Here is a 27,328-nt window from a genome sequence, read left to right on the forward strand (position 1 = left end):
GTGTGGTTAGTATGATGGTGGATATTCAAACAGCCTTTATTCAACTGGCAGGGGAAATATCCCAGGGTAGCCACAAACCCTAAGCTCTGCAGAAAGCATGTATCTTGAAACATATACCCATCCAGCCACAAGCTAATGCGCTGATGCATACAGCTAGCTTTTCTCTTGCCTATCAGTGCATTACTATTGCAATCCACCTTCCAGGTTCTTTGACTATCTGGCTTCCAAAGCCTTCATGATGCTGCATTTTGATTGAGAACTGCACTTTGCCATCTTCCAGTCCTTCCAGGATATAGTATTTACCACACCTTTTGTTACATGCCAAGGATGGATATGACTATCAAACAGCTTTGCGAGTCAACCCTGACCAAGGACACAGATAAACCTCCGGCAAAAACAGAACAGTCCAGGATGGGAGAAGAAAGAGGAGGAGGAGGAGGAGACTATTCAGAGCTCTCGGGGAACTCTAGGGAGAAGCAAGAAAGAGAGCTTCACCAGGGAAAAAGGGGACTGGCAATTTCTCAGTATCTGGTACCCATAAAACACCTAGACTCCATCTCTCCTCACCTCCCACTCCTTTGTGAAATGCACAGCCACATCCTCAACCACCTGGAGCTGCAGTCACAAACGTGACACATTCGGCCCCTTTTGCTCCAACCTCATCCCTCCCCTTTGGCCCTGAGGCTTACAAAGTCTTGCTAGCCTGGCAACATTGGGTAGGGTTGGGGAGTTTCCCATCCCTTCACTGACATAGCTGTTCCAGCAGCGCCCCTGTTGTGGAAGTAGGTCCACCAGCATCAGAGTGCACGTGTCTGCTTTAGCCCAGATCAGCAAGCTGGCAGCGCAGCTGTTCCTTCTTTTGGTTTATTTGGCTTACCACTGCAGGACTCTGCCTACACAGCTAACCTGGCATTGCTGCACTAGCAGACTCTGCAGTGTAGACAAGCCCAGAGCCACATTTGGAGACCTGCTTCTGTAGCAGTGCCTCACAAGAAGAGCACCCTGCCTCAGATATATTCCTGCATAGGGCAGAGCAGTGGAAATGATGGGCAGGGAAAAGAAGAGAAGGGAATGCAGACTTCAAAAGGCCTGGGATGCATTGTGGGTAAGAGGGACTGCTTGGAAAATCTACCTAGGCACAGAAGGAGGAGGGGATTTTTGGCATTCAAACCCCATTCACAAAAGAGCTCTAGGATTAGTTTTTATTCATCTTTAACATTGTGAAATGTCCAGATTCCTTTGCACAAGTCACCTCTGCAGGTGTGAAGGGGGATCCTCCAAATGGAATAAGGTCTGCGGATGTGTCAGACACTGGCACAAGGGGGCTAGAACTGGGATTATTTGTTTGTACCAGGGGATGGATGCATCTACACATGCAATTAATTTGAAGCAATAAACTCCGGCCCATGTTGCACCGGAGTTTATTGCTCCCAGGCACCTCATTTCCATGTGCGCTGGGATCCACAGCACATTGAGCTAGGTCAGAGCAGCCCTGGCTGGCAAGGGGCCTGAGGGGTCAGCTTGTCAGCCCCAGGCTGCTCCATCATGACTCATCATGCTGTGGAGGGGCTGGTGGGGAATGAGGGTGCTTCACTGTGGGGCTAGCCGGCATGCAGCTGTGCCCCAGCCCTGTCAGTGTCTGCACAGGAGTTGCTGCACACTGAAATACTCCGCCGCAGGTTGGTACTTATATTTACAGTACTAACCTGTGGGGGAGTTTATTAGTTTACTTCAGCCTAATAGGACCACATGTGTAGATGCTGAAAGGTTTACTGCAGAGCTAATTAAGCAGCGCCACAGTAAGTGTCTCATGTAGATGCACCTGTTAAAAACTATTCAGTCTTCAGAGAGACAAGACTACACCCTGTCTATGATCAGGACCTCTTTTGCGAACTTAGACACAGAATTAAGGTACAGTTACAATTCCCTCAACGATCATCATTCGTACGCATAGAAAACACAACATATACATTAAGCAACACAATATACATGCAACTATTCAGAATACAAGAAAATGACATACTGCCAACTTATCATTATATGTGTACATGCATATGCACCAGATAAAACAATTTTTTTTAATATTTCAATGCTGTTTGCAAAAGGAAAAAAAAATTAAATGGAAAATTCAAAAAAAGTTAGGACTCGGGGAAGAAAGCAGCCTTTGCTTAGAAAGCTGATTAACAGAAAGAAAACAAATGCTCTGGTCTTAAATGTTTTTAGTTAAGGCTGAGAACTGCCAACTCAGTACTTTGATGAAATGCAAAATCACTTTTGGGTCCTTTTTTCCCCTCTAGCTTCAGGAGAGCAGTCTTTTACTCCTTCACAGATACATTCATTCAGTGGTGACTGCATTTTCAGCTCTTCAGTAGGGTTGGAGTGTTGTAGTGGTGATGGTTCAGGAAATGGGAAAAGAAAGGGGTTTTTAGTGCTTTTATTGGATAAACTGTGCAGTGGGGAGTGATATTAGACAAGCTTTCAAGTGAAAAGTGCCCTTTATGTTTCCATAGTATAAGAGTGATATTGTAGCCATAATGGTCCAAAAATAAGACTTAAGAAAGGGGATTTAGCTCTAAGCTTCAAACTCGCAAGTAACAAGTAAGTGGCAGACAGAGGGAGCCTGTCTGGGTATCAGGTTTGTGTGATAACACCTTGCTGCATGAGAACAAAGCAGCTGCAAAAATAAATTACTAGAAACATAAAATGAGGGGCAAGAATTTCTTAGGGCAATATTGGACCAAATATGTAGTTGGGATCAAGTTAAATTCCAATAACAGAGAACACCCTAAGAAATACTTTGCCTCTCACTTTATGTTTCCAGTCATTTATCTTTGCAGCTGCTTTGTTATCTTGCAGCTAGGTGTCAGCACTCAAACCTGACACTCAGACCAGCTCCCTCTGTCTGCCAGTTACTTGTGTGTTTGAAGTTTGGAGGTAACTTCCCTTTCTTAAATCTTAGCTTTCTAGTACTTCTTGGAGTGCTGGGCATGACTTCCCTTTGCTTTGCAGCTCTGTTAGAACCTCCTCTCCTAGGCAAGGAACCATTGCAAAAGTCCTTTTTGGCATCATTTGTAGCGTCTTGGAGTCATAATAGGGTACATCTACACATGTGCTTTACTGACTAATTAGCTCTGCAGTAAAGGGTCATAGTCTACACGTGTGCCCACATAAGGGCACAGTAAACTAATTAACTCTGCTGTAGGATAGTACTGTCCAAGACAAGAACTATCCTATAGTGGTGTAGTTGCATGTGCTCAAACACGTGTGTAGACTGTGACAGGAGCTGGCTGAGGCACAAGGGTGCTACAGTGTGGAGGCTGCCTGCAACTAGCCCAGCACTGCAGCAGCCCTCTGCCCCAGCCAGCCCCTCCGCCACCAACGCTGCCACCCAGAGCCCAGGGCTGACACCCCCCCTCCCCCCCGGGCCCCCTGCCAGCCCAGGGCTGCACCAACCTGGCTTGAATTGCTGTGGTCCCAGGTGTACATGAAAATGCTGTTCCTGGGAAGCAGCTGACTCTGGTGCAAACTGCACCAGAGTTTATTCAGGCACATTAATAGCACATGTAGATACACCCAGAGAGTCATAGTGAAGTAGGGCAGGAAGGGTTGTCTTTTTTTCTTAATCCACTTCTCTACATACAGAGTCAAGCTATTAGTGGTTTTCCTTCCTACATTTGTCCCAAGGGTATGCCACTTCTCTTTGTGTCTCAGTCCAGGCTGCAAGGTTATCATCCTTGATCAGGCACTGTCTCCATTTCACCAAGCTTGTGTCCTGAGTCTCTCACCTACTAGAGTCCTGGGCAAGCCACCAGTCTGTTACCGCTAACTCAGGATTATTTGGCCTTATGCAGAGACAGGACCCCACAGCTTGTCTGTGATTAGTACTTTTTTCTCCAAGCTTAGACACATAATTAAGAGACAGTAACAATTTTCTCAATTATTACTTTAGATGCTCCTCTGCTCCCTGTCGGGTCTTCCTACCACCCAGGAGCCCTAGCGCCTGTTCAATTTGTGCTGGTCCACATTTGTGGGATTTTGTGCTGTAGCCCAACATGGACGTAACAGGAGCAGGAGCAACGTCCATGTTCCCAACTTCTCTGAGCATGCGCTGCTCACTGTAGGCTGAGCAGATATCCCAGCATGCCTTGCTACATTGATTCCTGAGAAAAGCATGGAAGAAAGCAAGTGCCTACCTGGCTGACACTAGCCCTGGGCCTCCTTCAGCTTCTGGGGGAAACTGAGATTTTGAGGAACTGGTGGGGTCATGAGGGAAACCGAGGCATTGTGAGGATAGAAGGCTGTGGGTAAGGGGGAACTGAGGCACAGAGGAAGCTGCAGCATGGTGAGAAACATTCAAAGGGCTAGAAGGCTCTTTGAGAAACTGAGGAACAGGGGCTGGAGGGCTTGGGGGAAACTGAGGAACTGAGGCATGGGGGCTGGAGGGCTGATGGGAGGAAACAGGTTTGGGGAGTTGGTGGTTCATAGATTCATAGATGCTAGGGTCAGAAGGTACCTCAACAGATCATCAAGTCCGACCCCTGCCTGGGCAGGAAAGAGTAGTGGGGTCAGATGACCCCAGCCAGATGCCTCTCCAGCCTTCTCTTGAAGACCACCAAGATAGGGGAGAGCACCACCTCCCTTGGAAATCCATTCCAGATTTTGGCCACCCTTACCGTGAAGAAGTTTTTCCTGATATCTAGCTTAAATCTGCTCTCTGTCAGTTTGCGACCATTGTTCCTTGTTACCCCTAGAGGCACCCAGGTGAACAGAGCCTCTCCGATCCCTTGATGCATCCCCCTAATGAATTTGTAGGCGGCCACAAGATCACCTCCCTGCCTTCTCTTGTGGAGGCTGAAGAGGTCCAGGTCCCTCAGTCTCTTCTCGTAGGTCCTGTCCTGTAAGCCCCTAACCATAGGAGTGGCCTCCTCTGGACCCTCTCGAGTCTATCAACATCCTTCTTGAAGTACAGAGCCCAAAACTGGGTGCAGTACTCCAACTGCAGTCTGACCAATGCCGCATAGAGGGGAAGTATCACCTCCTTGGATCTATTTGTCGTGCATCTGCTGATGCACGATAAAGTGCAGTTAGCTTTGCTGATGATTTCATCACACTGACGACTCATGTTCATCTTGGACTCCACTATGACTCCGAGATCCCTTTCCATTTCTGCACTGCTGATCACTTCCCAGCCAGTAGCTGTGCTGGTTATTTTTGCGCCCTACGTGCAGCACTCTGCACTTGTCCTTGTTGTACTGTATCCTATTGTGTACTGCCCACTTTTCTAACCTGTCCAAGTCTGCCTGCAATCATTTCCTACCCATCAGAGTTTGCACTTCACCCCACAATTTAGTATCATCTGCAAACTTGGAGAGAGTACACTTCACGCCCACATTCAAGTCACTGATGAAGATATTGCAGAGTACGGGTCCAAGGACCGAACCCTGCAGGACCCCACTACCCGCCCCCTTCCAAGTCAATATTGATCTGTCTACTACCATTCTCTGGGTGCGACCTCCAAGCCAATTTGCCACCCATCGAACTGTGTAAACATCTATGTCACAGCCTCTTAATTTATTTATGAGAATAGGATGAGATACTGTATCGAAAGCCTTCCTAAAGTCCAAGAAAACGACATTCACCTCTACTCCTGCACCTAAGCATTTTGTGACCCTGACATAAAACAAAACCAGATTGATCAGGCATGATCTACCATGGGGGAAACTGAGGAAATATTTATGTCTTACTGGGGGAAACTGAGGCACGGGTTGCAGGACTCATCTAAGCGGGGGGAGGGCTCAGATAAACTGAAACACAGGATGCTGCAGGGCTTGTGGGCAGTAATTGAGGCATGGGGCAAAACAGGAACAGGGGAAACCTAGGCACAGAAGCTGCAGAGCTCAAGGGGGAAGCTGAGGCTGAGGGAGCTGGAGGGCACCTTGGGGAGAAACTGAAGCATGGGGAAACTGAGGCAAGGGGGGCGGAAGGTTTGGGTGGAAACAGAGGCTGAGGTGGAAGGGCAGGTGTTAGTGTCAGGGCCTCACCCCACTCATTTCCTGGCTCCCTGGGTCAAGTCCTAGCCCTGTATGCCATGCTCCAAAGCAGTGAATGGAAAGTCCATCTGTCCCTCCCACCCCCTGCCCCTCTGTTCCCTGCCAGCAAGCTGCACCACCCCCACCCCCACCAATGCCCCTCTAAGCACTGCCCACACCTCACCCACTTCTTTCAGGGGTGTCTAGGGAAACCTTTCTCCCATGGTTTTGATATCGATTACTGCATCTAGGAAGAAGCAAGCCTTGGAATAGGAGGGGGCATGGGTAGAAGTGTATTCTTGGATGCTGGAGGATCAGGCATTGGTGACCAGGGGTTGGCCACCACCTGCAGACGCTGCTGACAGCATTGGCGGTATTTTTTTGTAGGGGGGTGCACCACCATGCTCAGGGGGTGCACATGCACCCGTGTGCACCTGCTACACATTGCCAATAGCATACGCTTTCCTGAGCAGCAGTTTGCTTCCTCAGATGCTGTGAAGGGATGGCAGAAGGACATATGATGAAGTAAACTGCTTATGGGAGGCATCTCTGATGCAGTTAGTCTACAAGGTGCCACTGTACCAATGCAAAGGAGGCCAGAGAAGATGCTGCCACAGACCTCCCTTGTATATTGCTGGCTGGAGAACAACAGTGCCCTAACCATGCCAGCATAACGGACCTTGCTAGGCTTTGGGAGGCCTGTGGCTGCACACAGGCACCCTAGTTGCACGCACCTTGGTCACCAGGACAAATCTAGCCTCCAGGCCTCCAGCCCAAGGGAAACCCAGACCTGAGACAGGACTATGGAGACCTTTGGGACAGGAGTGGCAAAGAGACTGGGTGAGGAAAGCAGGAGCTGCCAATGCCAGGAAGATGCTCCATTCCAGGGCCAGGGCACATAGGAGCTTCCCCCCGTTTGGCACTGGGGGGCTGCTCCCATGCCAGCACCTCAATGTCCCTCTGGAGACCTCATGCATTCATCACTGTGATGGCAAACCAAGCAAAGTTTGCGGGAGGGGCCTGGTTGTATCCCACTGCAAATGGAGGTCTTGGGGTCCAGGGGCTGGGAGGACTGGAGCAATAAGAACTGAAGGCCAGGGCCCAGCCCAGCTGCTGCGTGCCTGGAGGGAGCTCCTAAGGCCCCCGATACATGTTACATGGATCACGCAATGAACTGGGGAACCACTCCGTACAGTTAGATGGGCCACGCATGGCAAGGAGTGATTGCGCCACAAAAGTGATAGGCTGCCAGCTACAGAAAGAGCCAAGCAGTGGTAAGGTTAGGGCCTGAAAAGGGCCCTTAGTTCAGGGAGATGTTTAACTGAATTCCATTTAATTTAGTGGGGGGGGCACTGCATCCCCCATCCTCTTTCCTCCCAGGGAAGGAGACTTGCTAGGGAGCATGGGGGGGAGGCTTGAGGGCCAGAGATGCAAGTGAGGGGGAGGTGGGGGTGGGAAGAAGGGGGCTCAGTCCCCCCCCCCCATGAGTGCTGCCCTGAGACAGCAGGGAATGGGTTAAGGGGGGGGGGGGTCTCCGCCTCTTGCAGCAGCCCCTGCCCCACCCCTGCTGTCAGCAAAGGTTTAGCACCGGCCTCGATTTCCCCCCCCCCGTGTGTGCACCCACGTGTCTGCTTGTGCAAGCTGTGTGCACACCTGTGTGCATCTGCATGCATGTGCGTGTGCATGTGTGCGGGCGCACGGCTATAACACGTCTGCACATCTCGCTCTCAGGCTTTCCTGGGTGAGGCTCGTCTCAGAGGCTGGGAAGGAGCTGGTGAACTCAGTTCAGCCCGGCAAGGCTGGCGCTACACGTGCATACACACGGATACACACACGCGTACCTCGGTGTGCGCGCGTAGCACCCGCGTTGCTGGGCTGAAGCACTTCGCCCGCTCCTTCCGCAGCCTCCGACACGAGCCGCTCCCCCAAGAGCTCGCGAGAGACACCCACATCGCCGCGCACGGCGAATGGTGGGCGTGTGTACACACACGGGTGTACACAGACACACGCATGCATATGTATATATAACGTAGGCTTGCGTGTGTAGTTGTGTGCGTGCAGGGGCGTCCTTTGCTCTAGTATAAAACGTGCGCCTGGGTAGACGTAGCATCCAGGCGCTGCCATGAAGGGCGCGGACGTGTGCAGACAGACGTGTCACTTGCTATCAGCGGCGTGCGTTCCGCGTGGATAAGGCGCGCGTCCGATGTATCCACGCACGCGTGCACCGAGCCAGCCCGGCCCCGTGCGGGCTCCTGCCCCGCCTCCGGCCCCGCCCCCGCCCCCGGCCGGCCCGGCTCGGGGTGGAGCCGCAGCAGGACGCGCTGCCGCAGCGCTCCGGCCGGCTCTTCCGCTCCGGCAAGGGCTGCGGGTCCGGGGGCTGGGGGTGTGGGCAGGAGCCAGGGGCACCAGCACAGCTGCAGTGGGCAGGGGCTGCGGGTCTGGAGCGAGGGGCACCGGCAGCCGGGTGTGGGGTTTGGAGGGGTGCTCCAGGATCTGCCCCCGCTCCCTGAGCCAGGACAGCCCCTCCCCGGGTTCGGGTGAGGGCGGGAGGTGCTGGGGACTGGACTGTGATGTGACCTGGTTGTCTTGTCCCCAGGTCACGGTGCCTGGACAGCTCGAGGTGACCTTGGACACTGAGGGAGCTGCAGCATTGAGGGAGCTTCTCTGCTCCTGGCTGGAGCACCCAGAGCCCCAACCTGGGCCCGGGTCCCTGGGGGAGGCAGGATGGGGTGAAACCCCAGGGCTGAGGGAAAACCGGGCTCAGGCCCCCAAAAGGAGCTCCCTCCCCACCAGGAGCCAGGTTATGTGCTAGGGCTCTGAGGAGAGGTACTGGGAGGCCTGGATGCCGGTGCCTGCCTGGCTGTTCAGCCCCTGGAGCGAGGGGCTGGGATCTCAATGCGAACCTGTGGGGTGACAGGGCCTGGATCTCTGTCCCTGGGCAGCTCTGATGTGACAGTAGCACCCAGGGGGAAGATCCTTTATCTTCACTGTGCTATTTCCTCACCTGGGGTTGGGGAACCAGTGCATTGTTGAGGGAGACAGTTCTCCAGAGGCAGGGGTTTTCTCTGCATTCGTGTAGGTTTTCAGTCACCAGCATGCACTCCCATACCTAGAAATACACGAGTCACCTTGCCAGCGAGCCTCGCTCCCTGGCCTGTTGATCAGCCAGAGCAGGGTCTCACAGGGACATTCAGAGGCAATGTCTAGTAGCCCAGCATTTTTCCAAACCTGTGGCATGCACCCAAATGCACCCAGACCTGCAGGCTTTCCTTGTCATGCTTCTCTCTCTCCACATCCTCTTTCACTGTCCTTGGCAACGTTTCCACTTGGACAAAACTGGCAGTGGCTTTGCTTTGCTAGTGGCACTAGCTTTAACCAGCTAGTGGCTTTTTAGCAAGCTTGGTGGCTCTGGAAGGCCTCTTGGGAACAGACACTGGCAGTTTTTGTGGTTGCTGAGCATTACTGTGATCCTTATCAATGCTGCAATCCCAGTCACTCCTCTGTTGTACCCACCTTGAGCCCTCTGTGCCCCAGAATGGGCTGGTGAGCTGTTCAGGCAATGAGTTTTCCTAGTGACTTTGGGCTGTTTTTTATTTACAGGTAACCCCAGGCCCCTGTCTCGCTGCAGGTTCCCCTGACACAGAAGAGACCTGGGACTGGTCAGCAGATGAAACCTCCTTGGGCTGCTTCCCCAGATGAGGCCCTTCACTAGCGGCAGGTAAGACATGGTGGTTCTGCCCTTGGCACTGCCTCCTGCTGCTGGAAGTCAGTGGACAACTTGTCTTCTTAAGTATTTTCTTGGGGAGTGGTTCAGCACATTGCCTGTTCTCCTGGCATCCCCCTAGAAGCCATTCTCACCCCCTGGAGCAAGGGGCCCTGTTTGTTCCCTCCTCCTCTTCCTCTGCAGCAGGCACATCTACATGAGATGCATAACCGCAGAGCTGTGAATCTTACTGCACAGTAAGAGTGCGCATCTACGTGCATGCACACTTACTGTGCAGTAAAAATTGTTAATCACGAGTAAATCTGATACCTGCAAATGCAGATATCAGATTTACTTGCAATTAGTAACTGCGCAGGAATGCATGTGTAGATGCCACCCAGGAGCTGCTGCCTATCACCGCAGTGACATGCTCCTGCCAGGCCCATGCTGTCCATGCCTGCAGGGTGCTCCAGGTTCCTGCCAGGCCTGTCAGCACCCAGGTCCAGCTACAGGCAACTTCTGGCTGCTGAGGCCAGCTCCTGCTGCCTGCAGCCCACTCCCAGCAGCCTGCCCAGAGCCTGCAGGTGCTATGGGGTATTGCCTCACTGCACAGCTGTCTAGGCACTGCAGCACAGGGACAGCCGCTTGGAGGCCCAGAGAGCCAGAGCAGGACTCCCCACATCACACAGAGGTGGAAGACAGCGCAGAACTTTACTGAGCAGGTGTGCCCCTGCAGTTGGGCAGTCACGGGGCTCTCACATGCTGAGGAATGCTTCGATACCAGTGGCAATGTTCTCCTCGGTAACGGCAGGGCAGAGAGGTGTAGCACAGCCACAGGCAGCCCTCCAGGCAGCAGCGGAGGTTGCGGGGCAGCCCCACACTGTCATAGCTCAGGGTCCCGTGCCAGGTAAACAGGTTTGTCAGGGGCACCATGGCCAGCAGCAGGACATAGTGTGTCAGGCACCCCTCAGTCCGTGCAAACCACAGGGGCATGCTCAGGGCACAGCGGCAGCGCAGTGGGGGTCTGGCACAGGGTGCCTCCCCAGAGAAGACTCCTGCAGGAAGGGCTGGGGTGCAGGCATCCCCTCATCCCAGGCGTTTGGGAGCCCCGCGCCCCCCTGAGCCTGGTGCTGGCTGAGTGGCAGTGCAGCAGAGCGGTTGGCCTGCAGGAGGAGGTGGGGGACAGCGGGGTCTGGAGCCATGGCAGCAGGTGCTGCCAGGAGCCTGGTCTGTCCTGCCCTGGGAATGGTGCTGGGGAGGCAGGCTTTTCTTCACAAGTGTAGCCAATCTAAAGTTATTGCAGGATGCCCAGGTTAATTGCATAATGTACGTAATGTAGAGCAGGAGCCTTATAAGACCTGTGAGACTTTAACTTTTCCATCTCTCTCCTCTCCCATACACTGGGCACATCTACATTAGACGCTATGTCGCTGTAGCTATGGTGACATAGCATTGGCAGGCACGAACTGTTACACCACTGCTACTGTTCAGTAGCAACAAGCTATTGCACAGTAGGGTTGGAAACAACCTGCGTGCTGCCAGGACTGTGCAGTACCTGCGGTTACTTGCTAAAGCAAGTAGTAAATGACTGGGCAGTAACAACTGTGCAGTTGGGCACACGTGTAGATGCACCCACTGAGGCTTGGGGGCTGACCTAGGCACATTACAACACAGGGGAGTAGCAGGGCTTTTTGCCTTTGCCAGTGGCACCATGCCTAACCTGAGGCAAGGATGGAGAGTCCAAAACTTCTCTGGGTAACCTGATTCCAGTGTTTTACTGCCCTCCTAGTGAAAAAGATTTTTCCTATATCGAATCTCAACTTCTCTTGCTGCAGCTTGAGCCCTTGCTTCTTGTTCTGTCATCTGCCACCAGTGAAAACAGTCCAACTCCATCCCCTTTGCAACCCCCCTGCAGGGAGTTGAAGGCTGCTATTAAATCCCCCCTCAGTCTTCTCTTCTCCAGATTAAAAAAGCCCAGTGCCCTCAGCCTCTCCTCAGAAGTCATGTCCCCAGCCCTGCAACCATATTTGTTCCCCTCTGCTGGACTGTCTCCAATTTGTCCACATCCTTTTTGTAGTGGGTGGCCCAAAACTGAACACAGCACTCCAGATACTCCATCCCATCTTCTAGGTTGTTGATGAAGATCTTGAACAAAACCGGTCCCAGGACTGACCCCTGGGCACTTCACTTGATAATGGCTAGTAAACATTGAACCATTGATTACTACCGCCTGAGCCTGATGCTCCAGCTAGTTTTCTATCTCTGATCTTTCCAGGAACTAAGGTGAGGCTGACTGGTCTGTAGTTCTCTGGATCCTCCTTCCCTTTCTTAAAGATGGGCACTGTATTTGCCCTTTTCCAATCATCCAAGACCTCTCTTGCCCACTGTGAGTTTTCAAAGGTAAAGACCAGCAGCTCTGCAGTCACATCAGCCAACTCCCTCAGCACCCCTGGGTGCATCATGTCTGCCCCATGGACCTGTACACATTCAGCTTTTCTAAATTGTCCCTAACCTGTTATTTCACCATTGTTGGCTGCTCACGTTCTCCCCAGACTCTGTTTCCTGATCCATTCTTCTAGAGCTGACCTTGCCTGTGAAGACTAAGGTGAAAAAGGCACTGAGCACTTCAGCCTTTTCTGCATCCTCTGTCACTAGGTTGCCTCCTCCATTCAGTAAGGGGCCTACACTCTCCTTGATCTTCCTCTTGTTGCTAACATACTTGTGGAAACCCTTCTTGTTGCCCTTCACACCTCAATTCAGAAGCTCTCAGTTCCCAAGGGGAGCTGGAAACCTGAACACTTGACCTAAGCTGCTGCCACAAGGTCCTGGCATCACCCAGTTTAGCCAGACCTGTGTTGCTTAGGCAGGTGTGTGTACACACTCCTTGTGATGCAGGGACACTAGTTGTGCAACATGGTTGATTGTGTAGCTTTAGCAACAAGTTAGGCAGATACTTGTTTGGGATCCTTTGTATAGGGGTGACTGTCTTAAGCAGGAGGTTGGACTAAATGATCTGTGGAGGTCTCTTCCAGCTCTACTTTACTTGCCTTTTTCAGTGGTTTGCTAATGAGTATGGTGTACCATATTTTATGATGTATAAGTCCACACAGGGTACAAGTCAACCCCATATTTCTGTAAAAAAGTTAGGATTTTTGTAGATCTGGTGTATAAGCTGACCCTGCTTCAGTGTGTGAGGTGCTGGAAGCCTGGGCAGGCTCGTGGGTGTGCTGGCAGGCTCTGGGGATGTTGGATCCTGGGAGCTCAGGCAGCACACAGCCCACTGGCAGCCCTCCCAGCCAGCACTGGGGGGGCGCTGCCGCTGCAGAGGAAAGGACTGCCCCCCCTGCCCCCCCAGCTGAGGGGCTGCTCAGCTCCATGGAAGCTCCAACACCCCGCGCTGCCCATGGGACAAGCCAGCCCCTTCCCAGGAGGCACTAGATGTCATGCCAGACACAGGAACCTGCTGAAGGCAGAAGCAGAGGGGGGCTTGATTCTGCTTTCAGTAGAGCTTGCCCACCCTCCTCACGGGCCATGTGCTGCCCAAGCTCCCAGGGGCCCAATCCAATTTCCCAGGATCCTGCCAGCACCCTGCCTTTCTGTGTGGCATGGCGCTGGCACAAGGTCCAGGCAGCACCACTTGCAGGAGATGGTGTGTAAGTTGAGGTGGAAATTTAAAGGTAAATATTTTGGCTTCAAACCTCAACTTATACACTGTAAATATGGTTGTTGTAATTTGGCTCATAGAAATGCTCAAAAAGGCTGTGTGTGTCCTGACAATACCTGGCTATGCCAGGGTCTTTTCCCACTAGTCTGGAGTTACTGATGTGCTTTCAGTCTTGAAGGCCTCTGCCACACATTACATATATTACACAATCTACTGGTCAATCACATAATAAATTTAGACTAGCCACATGTACAAAGTAATTAGCACACAATTCACTGGCTAATCACTCAATAAATTTAGACTGGCCACAAGTGCAAAGTAACTATCATTCTATAAAATGTCCATCTGGCAATAAAAACAGCCAATCAACTATGAAGTTAGTGCTTGAAAATATGCAACAACTTTGTAGTCAGTTTCTATCTAGCTTGAATTTGAATGCGTGGCAGGGCTGAAGTCTCTGCAACCATGGTGCTGGCCAGAAGTCACTATCATGGGATCCCAACACTAATCTGGTCTTAAAGAGGGCCACAGGCTTGGTTCAGTGATAAAATTGCAGCCAGGTTTATTGTTTACAAGACATGGCTCTAACACACTTGTTGTCTGGCAGACAAGTTGTTAACACACGTGTGGGCATGACAAGGAATTGGCAGAACACCATGCAGGATCCCTAAGCCGATACAAAGTTCCCTTCATACCTAATTTTCCTTTTCTACAGTGGTCAAAACTCATTACACATTATGTGCCACCAATACCTGGACTACCTTGAGCTGTCCTGTGCCATGGGCCTGCTCCACATCCTGATCTGGGGGTTCCTGTTCCAGGCTTACCATCCTGGTACTGGGCTATTCTCCACGTTGTACAGCCATCTCCCCCTCCCAGTCTCTGATCGACATGTCGGGTTTCACTTTTGCAAGTTCAGGCATCAGTCAGGGTCACTAATCAGACTGACTCTGGCCAATGCTTTAGCAAAGCCTTTGCATGAACAGTATCTATATATTGACTGAATATTCCAGTGAGGCTACAGCCTGTGGATGCTCTTCCTCCCCAGCAGATGCAGAGACCCTGAGCTCAGCTAAGGAGCAGCCTCCTGAGGAACGGCCTGTAAACCTGGAGCTGCTGAGTCCATCCCCAAGAAGTTCAGGGGCGAGGGGACCTCTGACACCTGTTCCCGGACAAGTGCATGAGAAGCTGGGCAGGTGCCCACAGCAAAGAGAGAACATGGATGTGGGCAAGGTACAGAGCACAGTGGGGTGGGATTTGTGAGTCAGGGCAAAACCTCGTAAGCCTCAGGTGTGCGGGGAAGAGCCAGAGCTGAGAGACCTGAAAAGCCACAAGAGGAAGCTCCACCAGCAAGAGGCCTGGAACCAAACCGAGCCGGCAGGGAGGGCCTGAAGGGAAGCAGGAGCTCCCTGGGAGGCTGGGACTAGAAATACTGGTCTCAGCACTAGGGGTGCACCAACAGAGATTTTGGGGGTCGATGCCAATAGCTGATTTTTAAGGAGGCATATCGGCTGATACCGATCCAATTTCTGGATACAGCTGTGTGCAGCTGGTAAGTCTATTGTGGTGGAAGGGGACAGGGGAGGGAAAGGGCGTGGGGGGGGGCAGATCATGCCCCCTGTGGTGAGGGAGGGTGTGGGGCAGGCAGGGGCAGGCATGGGACAGAGCCGCAGCTCATCTGGGGGGCACAGGGAGGTTGTGTGCCCCCCGGATCTGAGCGGGGCAGGGTAGGCTGGACCCAGGGCTGTGCGGGCTCTTCCTGGCAGGGGCTGGGTTCAGAGAGGGTGGTGGCACTGGGTCAGGGCTACTGTGGGGCGCTGCAGCCACTCCAAATTTCACTGTAGCCCCACTCCCAACCCCGGCTCCCAGCGCTGCCGCCACCCGCCCAGCACAGCCCTGGCTCTTCCTGGTGCGTGGGTGGAAGCGGGGGCTGTGCTGGGTGGGGGGTGGCAGCGCTGGGAGTGGGGCTGTAATGAAATCTGGGGTGGCTGCAGTCCCTTCTTCAGCCCCCTCCCAGTGCCGCCACTGCCCACCCTGAGCCCAGCCTCCACCGAGAAGAACCTGGCTCCAGCTGGCAGCTGCAGCCTGCCCACCCCACCCTGCACAGATCCAAGGCACCCCCCTGTGCCCCCCAAATAAGCAGTGGACAAGTGGCATGCAGCAGCGGTAGCTGTCCCCCTCTGCACCCCACCATACAAGCTGCGGCTCCATCCTGCACCTGTCCCCACCCCTGCCCCACTCCTTCCCTCACCGTGGGGGGTGTTGATCTGCCCCCCACATCCCTTCCCTCCCCATTCCCCCTCCACCACAATGGACTTACCAACTGCATGCAGCTCTCCACACTGCTGGGCTGTGCTCCTTGCTGCCTGCGTGCTGCACTGCAGCTGCAAACACACACAGGAATTTATCAACCAAATTATCGGCCACACGGGGCTGATTTCTGATACAGCCAATTTTCTTTATAGCAGTGCCAATCCAATATCAGACCGATGTATCGGTGCACCTTTACTCAGCACCTTTGGGTCTAACGGTTCCTGCCACTGGAAGCACTGCCTCTGCTTCCTCCAATGGCTGCTTCAAGAGAGCATTTTAAGACTGGGGGCCCAGGAGCGAGCCTCTCTGGGCACTCTGCGGCACCTAGCCAGCACCAGGAGGGAGCATGGGGTGAGGGTCTCCTCAGCTGAGCCCACAAGGTTCCCCTTGAAAAGCACGAAGGGGCTCTGCACCTAAGTCCAGTAGGTTTCCTCCAGCCCAGGCAGTGCCAGGGTATCACAAGCTGACAGTTTGCTAGGAATGAGCCACGTTCCTGACTCCTGGAGGAAAATCCAGGATCAGCGTGCCAGAAAGGGAAATGAATCCCAGTCTCCTGGCACCAGTGTCTGACTGAAGTAAAGGACAAATTCCCAGAGTTGCTTATATCTGTTGGACCCGCCCCCTATCCAAGTCTGTTAGTGTAAGTTGTGCCCAAGGAAAATGGACACTTCGTGATTTGGAGAGCGATAATATCATCGTCTCTGTGCATGGGGTTGGAATGCCACAGCCCCCTTTTTCTTCTGCTTCTAGGCTGCATTTCCACTGAGTCCCACCTGCTTCATCCCACCCCAGACCATTAGGAATCCTCATCCCCCGCTCCTGGCTCTACTCCTTCCCCTGCCCTTCATTTCCACTCCACACCCAGACACAACAGGGATGGCTGCAGCAGCCCCAGATCATGTAGGATATTGGCAGGGAGGCTCCCTGTATTTTGTGAGGGTACTAAATCTCCTGGGATTTGGGACCTGAAGAGCTCCCCACCCCAGAGCCTCATGGAGAAAAAAAGAAGAGTCCTGACACCACCAACACTCAGTGCTTCCTGGGCCATGTCTGGTGGAGAAGGGTGAATTCCCAGGGTCCCCCTCCCAGGCAGGGTATTCTCCCTGTGAGTCACTGCTGTAAAAACAGCTGCCCCAGAGGAGACTTGGAGGCCCTGGACTGACGTCTCGCTGGTGGTGTTACAATGGCAGTGCCTCCCTTGCAACCTATACTAACAGGGAATAGCTGCACTGATCCCCTGGATGACGTGAGCTATAGCAGACAAATGCACTGCTCTGTCTATAGAGCTGTCTCCATACCAGACCCTTTGCTGGAGCAGCTGCATCAGCTGAGCAGTAAGACTCAGGTTTGTGGAGGCTGGGGAAGAAGCTGATGCTGTAATACCTATGACTGCAGCTCCCGGAGGCCTTTGAGGATGTGGCCGTGTATTTCACGTGGAAAGAGTGGGAGCTGCTGGAAGCTGGAGACAAGGGGCTTTACCAGGACCAGATGCTGAGGAATTACCAAGTCCTTGTTTCCTTGGGTAATGTTCTGGTTCTTGTTTTCCCCCTTCTGGAGCTGTGTGAGTTCAGGAATATCCCGTTCTCCTCTGTTCCTTTATAGGCATGTCCTGCATTCTGGCTGATGGCTTAAATCTACTTTCACCCCACTGCTCTGCCATCACTCAGGCCTCTTGTCCGCTTCGTGTTTTTAGATCCTCCCGTTTGTTACAGACGCCTTCACTGGGGTCTTCCCCTTGCTCTCACCCCTGTTGTTTACATGTCCAGCAGCTTATTTCTAAGATGATCCCCTTTTGCCATCCCAGCATGTTTGTACCATCTTCAATTCATTCATCCAGCAGTTATCCCTTGTGAATGAGTCCACCTTCCTCTCTCTTTCCTATTGTATTTGGTCCGAGCCCGTAACAATCCCAGCAGGCAGTCACATTTCAGCGTTCTAATGGTGACAAGAGATGTCGCCTGTCCTCACCCTTGTGCCTCCAAAAAAAAGTGGTTATGGAGGCATAAAGCTGAAGCAAAAAGTCTTCCATGCCCTTTGTTGCACCACAAACACCTAAAATTCATGGCTGCGACGAAGCTGGTAATAGACTGTGCTGCCTGCTTGCAGTGGACATGTGTTTGCTTAGTGGTGGGGGAGCTTCCCATGCTCACTAGCTGCTCTGTAGCTTGAGGGGCCCCTGGACTTTCCAAGAAGGATTGGGACCCTGGGCACCTGCCTGGCTTTCCCCTCTTTAAAAGACATGCTTAGGGAATCTTGGGGTCCCTGTAAACAGAGAAAGCCAGGATGTGTCCACTATAGGACCTGTAGGGTCCACCCCACTTGCAGGCTCCCTCCCAGTCAACTTCACCTCCTTTCTTTTGCCTGTCAAGACTCTCCTGTTGTCTGTTGTTGGGGGCAGGGGCCTTGGAGCCATGTGGGTAGCCTGGTCTGTTTGGTCAGGCCAGTCCCATGTAGGGCCTTTGCCCTTCCACAGTGTTCCCCTTAAAGGGAGTGCTCCCATAGGTGTTTGAGGGCTTTTCTGGGCTTTAGCTGTCACAGCTGGGCCTTCTTTTTCTCTTTGGCTGCACCTTCAGCCTTCATGCACTGATGAAGACCTCAGCTCCTGGGTGTTAGCCTGGTCTTAACAGCAGCCCCTCTTGTGGATTTAGCATCATTATGCTAGTTTCTGCTCCTCTGGCTTGGAGCTAACATCCAGTCCCTATAGCAGGCAGTCGCACCCTGGCATCCCTGTTTGTGGTCTCCTCCACCACTGTAGCCACAACCCAGTCCTCCAGTGTCGAGTTCAAACAGAACAAAAACACAAGCCACCTGCTGCATAAAACAAAGCGTTTCCCTCCTTGGGGTCCATGTCACCTGCAGGCCTGACTTTCATGGGAGTCTTCTCCCCCAGCTCTCCTGGGTGGCTTGTGTGCCCATCTGCAGCCTGAGCTCCCAAAGGCCCCTCTCCCTGCCACAGGCAAGGACTGCCCTTTGCATGGCTTGAGACTAGGCTTACATCCCCAAGCCCAGTCTCCTTCCAGCCCTGTGACTGGGTCTGCAGCTTTCAGGCTGCTTACAGGAGTTTTAAAAAATGTGCTTTCCTGGAAGCAGAAGTGCATTACTTTGACCCAATTCTGCAGTGTCTGTATAGATAGAGTCTTGTATAGATAGCACTTGATCTATATAGATCAGTGTCTGTATAGATCACTTCAGCAGGGCTTTTTGGTGCTTGTATCTAATAGCTGATTCAGTAAGCTATTGTAGAGGTTTTCAACCTTTTTAACAAGTGTACCCCTTTGGTCTCAAAGTTTCAGCTTATGTATGCCTTTTTTTCTTGTTTTTAATGGTGCAGGGAGCAGATTGAGACCCCTGTGGTGAGGGAGGGAGGGAGTGGGGCTGGGGCAGGCAATGCATAGGTGGAGGGATAAAATATTTGGGGGGCCTGAGCGCATGCATGCGCACACATCCCCCCAGCAGATGCGCAGAGGGGAAGAGCTGTTGGGGGTGGGGGGCAGTAGATCAAGGTCCCCGTGGTGAGGAAGGGAGTACGGCACAGGCAGGAGCAGGGGCTGGGGTCAGGCCGCCCGGGCGTCTGCTTGTCTCACCACCCGGCCCGGCTGGGGTCCCACTCACCCCAGCCCCTGTTCTTGCCCTGCTCCCTCCCTCATTGCGGGGCCTCAATTTACCTCCTCCCCGGTGGTGAGGGAGGGAGTGGGGCTGGGGATCGAGCCCCTCACAGTGCAAGAGGGAATGGGGCAGGGGCATATCGTTCACCCCTGCCCCTGCCCCTGCCCCACTCCCTCCTGCACTGTGATTGTCCCACAGCCCGGCCCAGCCAACTAATGGCTTTTTCATGATGCTGACTGCTTGTGCAGTAGTGTCACTTCACGCTTTCTGCCACATGACACTCCTGCTCAGTCAGCGTCTCATGTAGGTGTAGCCAGTCTGTATCCTAAGCACATATGCAACTAGGCGTCACCTCCTGTGAGGATCCACCCATTGGATGAAAAGGCTGCTATAGTTGTCTCAACAGTTATTATAACATCCTCCTTTTCTATGCACTGCCAAAATTAATTACTTTCTCTCCCATATCCAAGCTTTCATTGTCATCAGTGTGTCACTGGCTCTTTACGTTAAAGAACCATCACTGCAAACATTTATTGAGAATAAACCCATTTTTTTCACCTCAAATTACTCTTTAAAAAGTTGCATGCATGGCTATGAGTTTGTCTACCGTCTCTATTTTCAAATCAGTATCTCAAAAATCTATACAGCGTCAAGGATGCTGACCTCCTTGCACATCACAAATCACCACATCTCTGCCCACCTCCCTTGATCCCACTGTGAGCTTTTTACCCTTTATATATGTCTGAGGGGTTGATGCTTTATACTTCATAAAACCATCATTCCAGTTACTTGGGTGATAGAGCCCATGATCTATTGAAGGTTTCTACCTGTAGTGGTCTGTAGTCTACCTTAAATGCCTTCCTTTCCTTTCACTCCACATTAAAATGTTCGACTCCATTGGGTCCTTTCTCTAAATCCCATTTGAGCTCTGGATGGTGGAATAGCCATTCTCTATACACTCCCCAAAACAGTCTACAGAGCTCCCACCCTGGCCTAAGTGTCCTCCTTCCCAAGTGTCCTCCTTTGAATCCCCACTAAATATTTCAGTCCATTGGATCCTTTGCCCAAGTCCCAACTGGGTACTGAATGGTGGAATAACATATACGCTCCCCAACACAGGATATCAAGGTCCCACACCAGACTTAATCTGCCGCATCCAGCAAGGGGAGATGGAGCTCTGGGTCTGGGATGAGGAGGAAGATCATTGTCTGAGGACTTGTCTCCAGGTAAATCTTGAAAATCCCTGCCCCACTTCCACCCACACCTCCGCTCAGGAGCTCTCAGTACCCAGGGGGAGCCGGACACCTGAACGCTTGCCTTGAGCTGCTGCCACAAGGTCCTGGCATCACACAGCTTAGTCAGATCTGTGTTGTCCAGGTAGGTGTGTGTACCCACTCTTTGCACTTCAGTGATGCAGGCACAGGCAACTGGTCCCTTCTTCTTCCTCTAATTAGGGCTGTTTGGGCAGGAAATCTGCCTTCAGCCCTTCAGACATGTCTCTCCTCTCACCCTCCTCTCAGTTTCTGTCATGGAAGGAAGGGGCTGGCCACAGGGAAGTAATAAAGTGCTAGGGACAAAGCCCTAGCCTGCATCTCGATGAGGCACACATCTGGCGTCCCTGGGGTACCAGGAGCTTAAATTGGCATCCCCCCTCAGCAATGCCAGAGTTGATAGGCCAGCCCAAGGTGGCCAAGCTTCTGTTATATCCTCTAGCAGGGCATGGTCGTGTCTGAATTGCCTCATGCCAACTATCAGAGTTGGCAGAAATCCTGTGGAGGTTATTAAGGGTTGGGTTGTAGAGAGGCTGGCTGTCTGCTACCCAGTGCTGCTAGTCCTGTTGCTTAGTTTGAACTGGAGCTCTGCTCCTCCCCTCTTTAACAGTCAGGGTAATAAAAGCAGTGTTCAATCAATACCTCTGGCTACATGAAATGCCTACTGAATGCAGTTGAGATTCCCAGGCTTTTGTGTTTTGGGGGGATACACGCACCTCCTGATTTCCATGAGAATGGCCCACATTCTGCTTCGTAACTGGAGCATAATGGGGTGCAAGCTGTGAGACTCGAGACTCAGAGTCCACGTTGAATTGGACCACTTGTTCTTATGGAGTAACTGAGGCCCAGCTGTGCTCTGGGGCACATCCCAGCACAGGGAAATAGCACATCTTTCCCTTTGCCAGCTGGGGAGGGACTAACTTTGGGGCTCCTATCTCCACTCAGCAGATGTTGAGACATTTGGCAGAGCTGAGCAGCAGCAGCCTCCTGAGGAAGGGCCTGCCTACCTGAAGATGTTTCAGTCCAGAAGCCAGCTCCTCAGCCAACAGGTACAGAGAAGAGTGGGGACGCAAAGGAGCCAGGGAGGATTTGAAGGGCAGAGAGACCTGAAGAGCCACAAGGTTCCTGGAGGGAAGGGGCTGCATATATGTGAAGAGCCTGATGACAGCTTTGGAGACAAACAGAAACTTGGGGCTCACAGGGGAACCCACTGGGGATGGTATAGCCAACCCTGTGCTGAGCCCAAGGAGAGCTCCTACCATACATGCCCTCTCCTCGGGCACCAGAGAATGCACTCAGGGGAGTACCCCCACCTCTGCCCAGAGTGCGGGAAGAGCTATGTCTCCCTGAGCGAGCTCCGAGTGCACCAGAATGTGCACGTGGGGGAGCAGCTGTACCGCTGTACCGCGTGCAAGAAGAGCTTCACCAGGTGGGATTACCTCCAAAGCCACACACGTGTGCACATGCAGAAAAAGCCATTTTCCTGCCTGCAGTGTGGGAAGAGCTTCACAGATAGCTCTACACTCACACAGCACCAGCGCATGCACACGGGGAAGAAGCTGTTCTCCTGCAGGAAGTGTGGGAAGAGCTTCACCAAGAACTCCATGCTTACCACGCATCTGCGTGTGCACACGGGGGAGAAACCCTTCTCCTGCAGCCAGTGCAGGAAGAGCTTCACTGAGAGCTCCAACCTCACCAATCACCTGTGCGTGCACACGGGGGAGAAACCCTTCTCCTGCAGCCAGTGTGAGAAGAGCTTCACACAGAGTTCAATGCTCACGAACCACCTTCGTGTGCACACAGGGGAGAAGCCATTTTCTTGCACCCAGTGTGGGAAGAGCTTCACCAAGAGCTCCACATTCAACAGCCATCAGCGAATGCACACGGGGGAAAAACCATTTTGCTGCAGTCAGTGTGGGAAGGGCTTCATACAGAGTTCCACGCTCAAACAGCACCTGTGACTGCACACGGGCGAGAAGCCATTCTCCTGTGCCCACTGTGGGAAGGGCTTCATTGAGAAGTCCAATCTCACCAAGCACCAGCGCGTGCACATGGAGGAGAAGCCATTCTCCTGTGCTCAGTGTTGGAAGAGCTTCAATCAAAATTCATTGCTAATAAAGCACCGGCACTTGCACACAAGGGAAAAGCCATACCGCTGTGCCCAATGCCTGAAGTTCTTCCGGCAGAGCTCTTCCCTAAGCAAGCACCAGCGAACCCACAAGAGCAGGACAGTCGCATAGAATGGGAGACAGTTTCCCTCATCCTCCCTGGGCAGTGGGAGTGAGGGTCCTGCACCTGGACTGTAATGCCCCCAGCTCCCTCCTGCTTCCTGTGGGATGTTGTGGTAGCTTCTGGCAGCAGCTGGGACAAAGAAGACAACAGGTAAGAGCTAGGTGATGGAGCCAGGTAGCAGAGAGGATAAAAGCTGGAGGGATACAAAACCAAAGCTGCATGGGAAAAAAGACATCCTTTCTTGAACTATTCAGTCCTAGGCTACTACCTGTGGTAGCAAGGCAACCCCTTTCTTTTCCTTCCTGTGACATTTGGGACATCACCATTGTTTTTTGGGTTTTTTTACCATACTTTTATTATCTTGTTTTATGTTAACCAGGCAGGTCCCCAGGCTCCCACAGGAGAAGAAGTTTGATGAGGTAATAAATGGAATATCCCTGCATTGCCCAGGAGGCGCTACTTCACAGTCAGGGCGGCTAGGATCTGGAACTAACTTCCAAGGGAAGTGGTGCTCACTCCTACCCTGGGGTCTTTAAAAGGAGGCTAGATAGACACCTTGCTGGGGTCATTTGACCCCAGCATCCTTTCCTGCCCATGGCAAGGGGTTGGACTTGATGATCTGCTCAGGTCCCTTCCAACCCTACCAACTATGGTTCTCAACTACTTTCTTTATCTTAGGGAAGTCCCAGGGGAGTTCACTGCTTTGCTTGTTACATGGCGGGGGGGGAGGAGATGGATTCAGGAAATAACTGTTTTTCAGCATCCTGAGGACACCTAACCTCTGGCTCCCATGATGGGAACATCACCACTGAGACCTTCCTTCTTCATAATCACAACCCAAGTGTGACTGCAGAAAGGATTCTATGAGTTGCAGAAGTCCCTTCCAGCCCTACTTTACTTTTACTTTTCTATGACCTGCTAATGAGTACGGTGCAGTTCTGATCTTACCTACAGAACTGGTAGGAAAGGCTCTGTGTGCCCTGACAATACTTGGCTACACCAGGATTTATTCCAGCAACACTTGTGAAAGTTTCCCTCTCAATTAACCTGACCACGGCATGGACAAGATGCGGGGAAAGGGGCTGGGAAACTCTTATTTTGGAAGATGTGTTTTGCCAGAAATGAGCATCTGTCCAGCAAACCCCTTTCTAGGAGCAAATTGGTATAGCCTGGTCCCCTCCACTCTTCCAGAACAGAGAATTGAGCATAACCTAGCAGGAGATGAGGTGAGGATGGCACACTCCAAGACAGTGGATCACAATAATCGTAATCTCCATACAACTCTATAACCCTGTAACATGAGGCCTAAATGGGTGGGGTGGGAAAGGCCAACCATCAACCAGCCATCTGACCCCCGTCACTGAGGGAGTAGCATACCTTCCCCCCCACCTCTTGCTGGGCAGCTCTTGAGCCATGGCTATGATAGTGGCTGGGGACGGGCATTCACATAGCAACTGCAGCCCTCAAGAGAGGAAACCACTACCCTCCCCACCCCCCAGCCTTGGCAGCTGGCAGGAGGAGCCTAAGCCAGAGGGATACTTGAAGCCCTCTTTGCCCCCTGCCAGACATATGGGAACCAAAGACCCCACAAGCATCACCAGCCTCTGAGCCTTGATATCCCCAGGGATACTATCAGCATTCATGGCCCCATGAGGCAGTGACAAGGATGCATGACTCAAGCATCCAGCCCTTACGCATCCTCAGACAAGAGAAAGAGCTCTTCCCCACATCCCATGCCTTCTGCTACTCATGTTGCAGGCCTGCTCACTGTGGGATGAGGGAGTGACCTAGACTTCCTGCCCCACAGCTGTGGTTGGCATCTCCACAGTGGGAAGCACACTGGTGACAGAAGCTCCACTGGCTGACACACTGAGGGCACCTGGGTGAAGGCAGGGGGAACCCCACCATAATCCCACACCTGCAGGCTCAACTGCCTATCCCTCTTCCCTAAACCCCTCAACTCTCCTCTCTCTCACTGTGCGCCCTCTCCTCAAACCCCATTTGCCTTCAATTCCATGCACCATTGCCCTGACTCCTGTGACATCTCAGTGTCCCCAAAGCACTCGGTGCCTACTTTTCCTCCATTATTCCCTAACAGTGGCCCTGACCCTAACCTCCTACTGTCCTCTGCCCCCCCACAGTCATCAGACCATTGTAGCCATCCTCATTGCCTGAGGACCCCAAACTGTTGGCAGGGACTTTGGCAAAGGTCTGAGGTGATGGGTGGGCAGGGGCCTTGTGGAGGGCCTAATAGGGATTAGGAAAAGGCCTCCCCCTTTCACAGCATCTTCAGGATTTGCCTCTTCTTTGAGACCTTCCAGGCTGTCTTTGTTCTGCAGCCTCCAGTCTCTGGGAAATGTTTCCTGCCTTGGCTAAAGTCAGGAGAGTCCTGTGGGAAAATTATCTCCGTTTCATTCACAAACTCAAATTTTTGTAACAGAGTTACCTTCCCAGCCAAGTCTCTGCCTCCAGTATTCCCCTGTCTCTGGGCAGTTCGCCCATTCCACTCGCCTGCCATGCCTTGATGAAAATCAAGTTCAGCTGTTACTTGAGTAGGAGACTGCCTTTTGTACGCCCTGATGACTAGGGCCATAAGTGCATGCTCTGACCATCCCTGTACATGCCTCATGCCTCACAAATGTTCTACTGTGTGTTACCTCTCTGGCCTAGGTCCAGAGCAAACTGGGCACATAGTTGTAGCTCTACCATACTACCCCAGATGGCCACTCGCACACCACCCTTCTCTCACCGGGGTCCCATTCACTCCATCAGCTCTCACCCAGCCTCTTTCATGCTGCCCTCTCTCCTGGGCCACATTCATACTGCCTGGCCTCACGCAGCCTTGGGCTGGTCTCTCCAAAACTCAGTCAGCCCCGGTGCAGTCTGTCAGGCATCTCCCACTGCCCTCATCTGAACGTTTGCTGAGCGACTCTACAACTGTTAGCCCACTTCACTCCTGGCCCCTCATTTGGCCTCCATGCCCCCACTGGGCCTCTTCCCTTTTCACTATGCCCCTCTCTCTCTGGGTCTCTCTATCCATCACTCCTCTCTCTCTGGGTCTCTGCTCATGCCCCCAGGCTTTACCCTGCTGCCTGGGCGCAGCTCTGGGTCCCTCCTCCAACCTGGACTCTGCTTTACAGCTCCTAATGAGCCTGGGCTCCCCCTGCTCTGCTGGAACACCACCAGGGATGTGGGGTTGGGGTTATAAGGCACCCCTTCCTGCCTTTCACTGGGGAGGTAACTGGTCTGGCATTTCCTGGGGGCTCCCACACCACTAGGAGCCCCACCAGCCCACCCTTCCCCAGCAGGGTGCAGTTTCATGTCTTACCCAGGACCACAGGAGCCTCCACCTCCCCAGAGCCCCTTCCCTTAGCTCCAGGTCCCTGAGCAGGAGCTCAGTCAGCTGATGTTGCTGCTTCCCTTGCTAGCAACCAACTAACCTCTTTATATATCTGGCCTGCACTTGAAAATGGCTGCCGCAGTCAGCTACCCAGTGGCTACCTGTTTCCAGTCCTTAAAGTGGCAGGTGCACAGCCACAGTCTGCATTAAGTGGGATGGTTTCACTGCTAAAGTTCAGGAAACAGGATACCTCAAGAAGGGGAAGAGCCCAAGGGCATGTTTTCAATTAACTGCTCTGCCCAAGACTTTAGACCACAGGGCCATATCCAGACAAGCATGTCCATGCAGTATGTGGCACTGAAGACCTGTCTGCAGCATCACATACCACACATTCAGGAGCTTCCCGCACTGCTACCTTGCAGCCCAGGCTGAGCGAGGAAGGTTTGACCCCAGGACATCTTGGAATCAAAAAAACCCATGCAGAAAAAAGTGGGGCAGTGCATGTGGAAGCAGCATGCACCACCCAGAACTCGAGCCTAGCCAGCCAGAGCTATACTCTGGCTGTCAGCCAGGTTCCTAGCTGCAGGAGTGCCACATCTGCAGCTTCCTGGGCCCCCAGGATCCCAGGTAAGGCTGCTGAGCCCATCACAGTTGCCAGCCTCAGCCTCCCCTACCCCACCCCAGGTAACCTGTTGCATGCCACAGCGTGCTTGGCACAGGCGTTCTCCAAGGAAGGTGTGGCACTGCTAGTTGTCCTTGGGGAACCAAACGCCGGTGCTCATCTGGATGTGGCCTGTTTATGCAAAACATGCTGAATAGTTCTTGTACTGTTATTAAAAATTTGCTTTCATAGCTTTTTCTTTTCAATCTTTACATTTGACTTTTTGAGTTTCCTCTTCCTCTAAAAATCTGTTACATGTTAATGTTAAGTTTTCTTTGTTTTCAAAAAAGTATTTTTGGGAAAGAAAAAAAAACCCTTTTCCAGAAAAAATAACCCCAAAACATATTTTTGTGGAAAATGAAATTGAGGAATAAAAGATTTTGGGAAAATCTGTAAAGAGGGTTTTGGGGTTTTGGTTGTTTTTTTTTGTGGGGGAGAGGTGGCTGAAAAACATACAACATGTGACTCTAGGGAATATGTCCCATAAAACTGTTTCTTTTGCTTCACAA

The 27,328-nt window shown here is 52.4% G+C and overlaps 1 protein-coding gene across 1 annotated transcript; it reads left to right on the forward strand.

Annotated features, from left to right (window-relative positions):
* The first annotated feature begins 8,190 nt into the window (after positions 1-8,190).
* LOC102561476 (gastrula zinc finger protein XlCGF52.1) lies at positions 8,191-27,020 on the forward strand. The gene is given in 3 exon segments (XM_059717883.1): positions 8,191-9,747; positions 20,435-20,541; positions 21,532-27,020. A coding segment is annotated over 1 exon segment (1,227 nt). The 5' UTR covers positions 8,191-9,747; positions 20,435-20,541; positions 21,532-21,599; the 3' UTR covers positions 22,827-27,020.
* Positions 27,021-27,328: the final 308 nt, after the last annotated feature.

The sequence above is a fragment of the Alligator mississippiensis genome, chromosome 15 (assembly GCF_030867095.1).
Source record: "Alligator mississippiensis isolate rAllMis1 chromosome 15, rAllMis1, whole genome shotgun sequence".
In the NCBI taxonomy this organism is placed as follows: domain Eukaryota; kingdom Metazoa; phylum Chordata; order Crocodylia; family Alligatoridae; genus Alligator; species Alligator mississippiensis.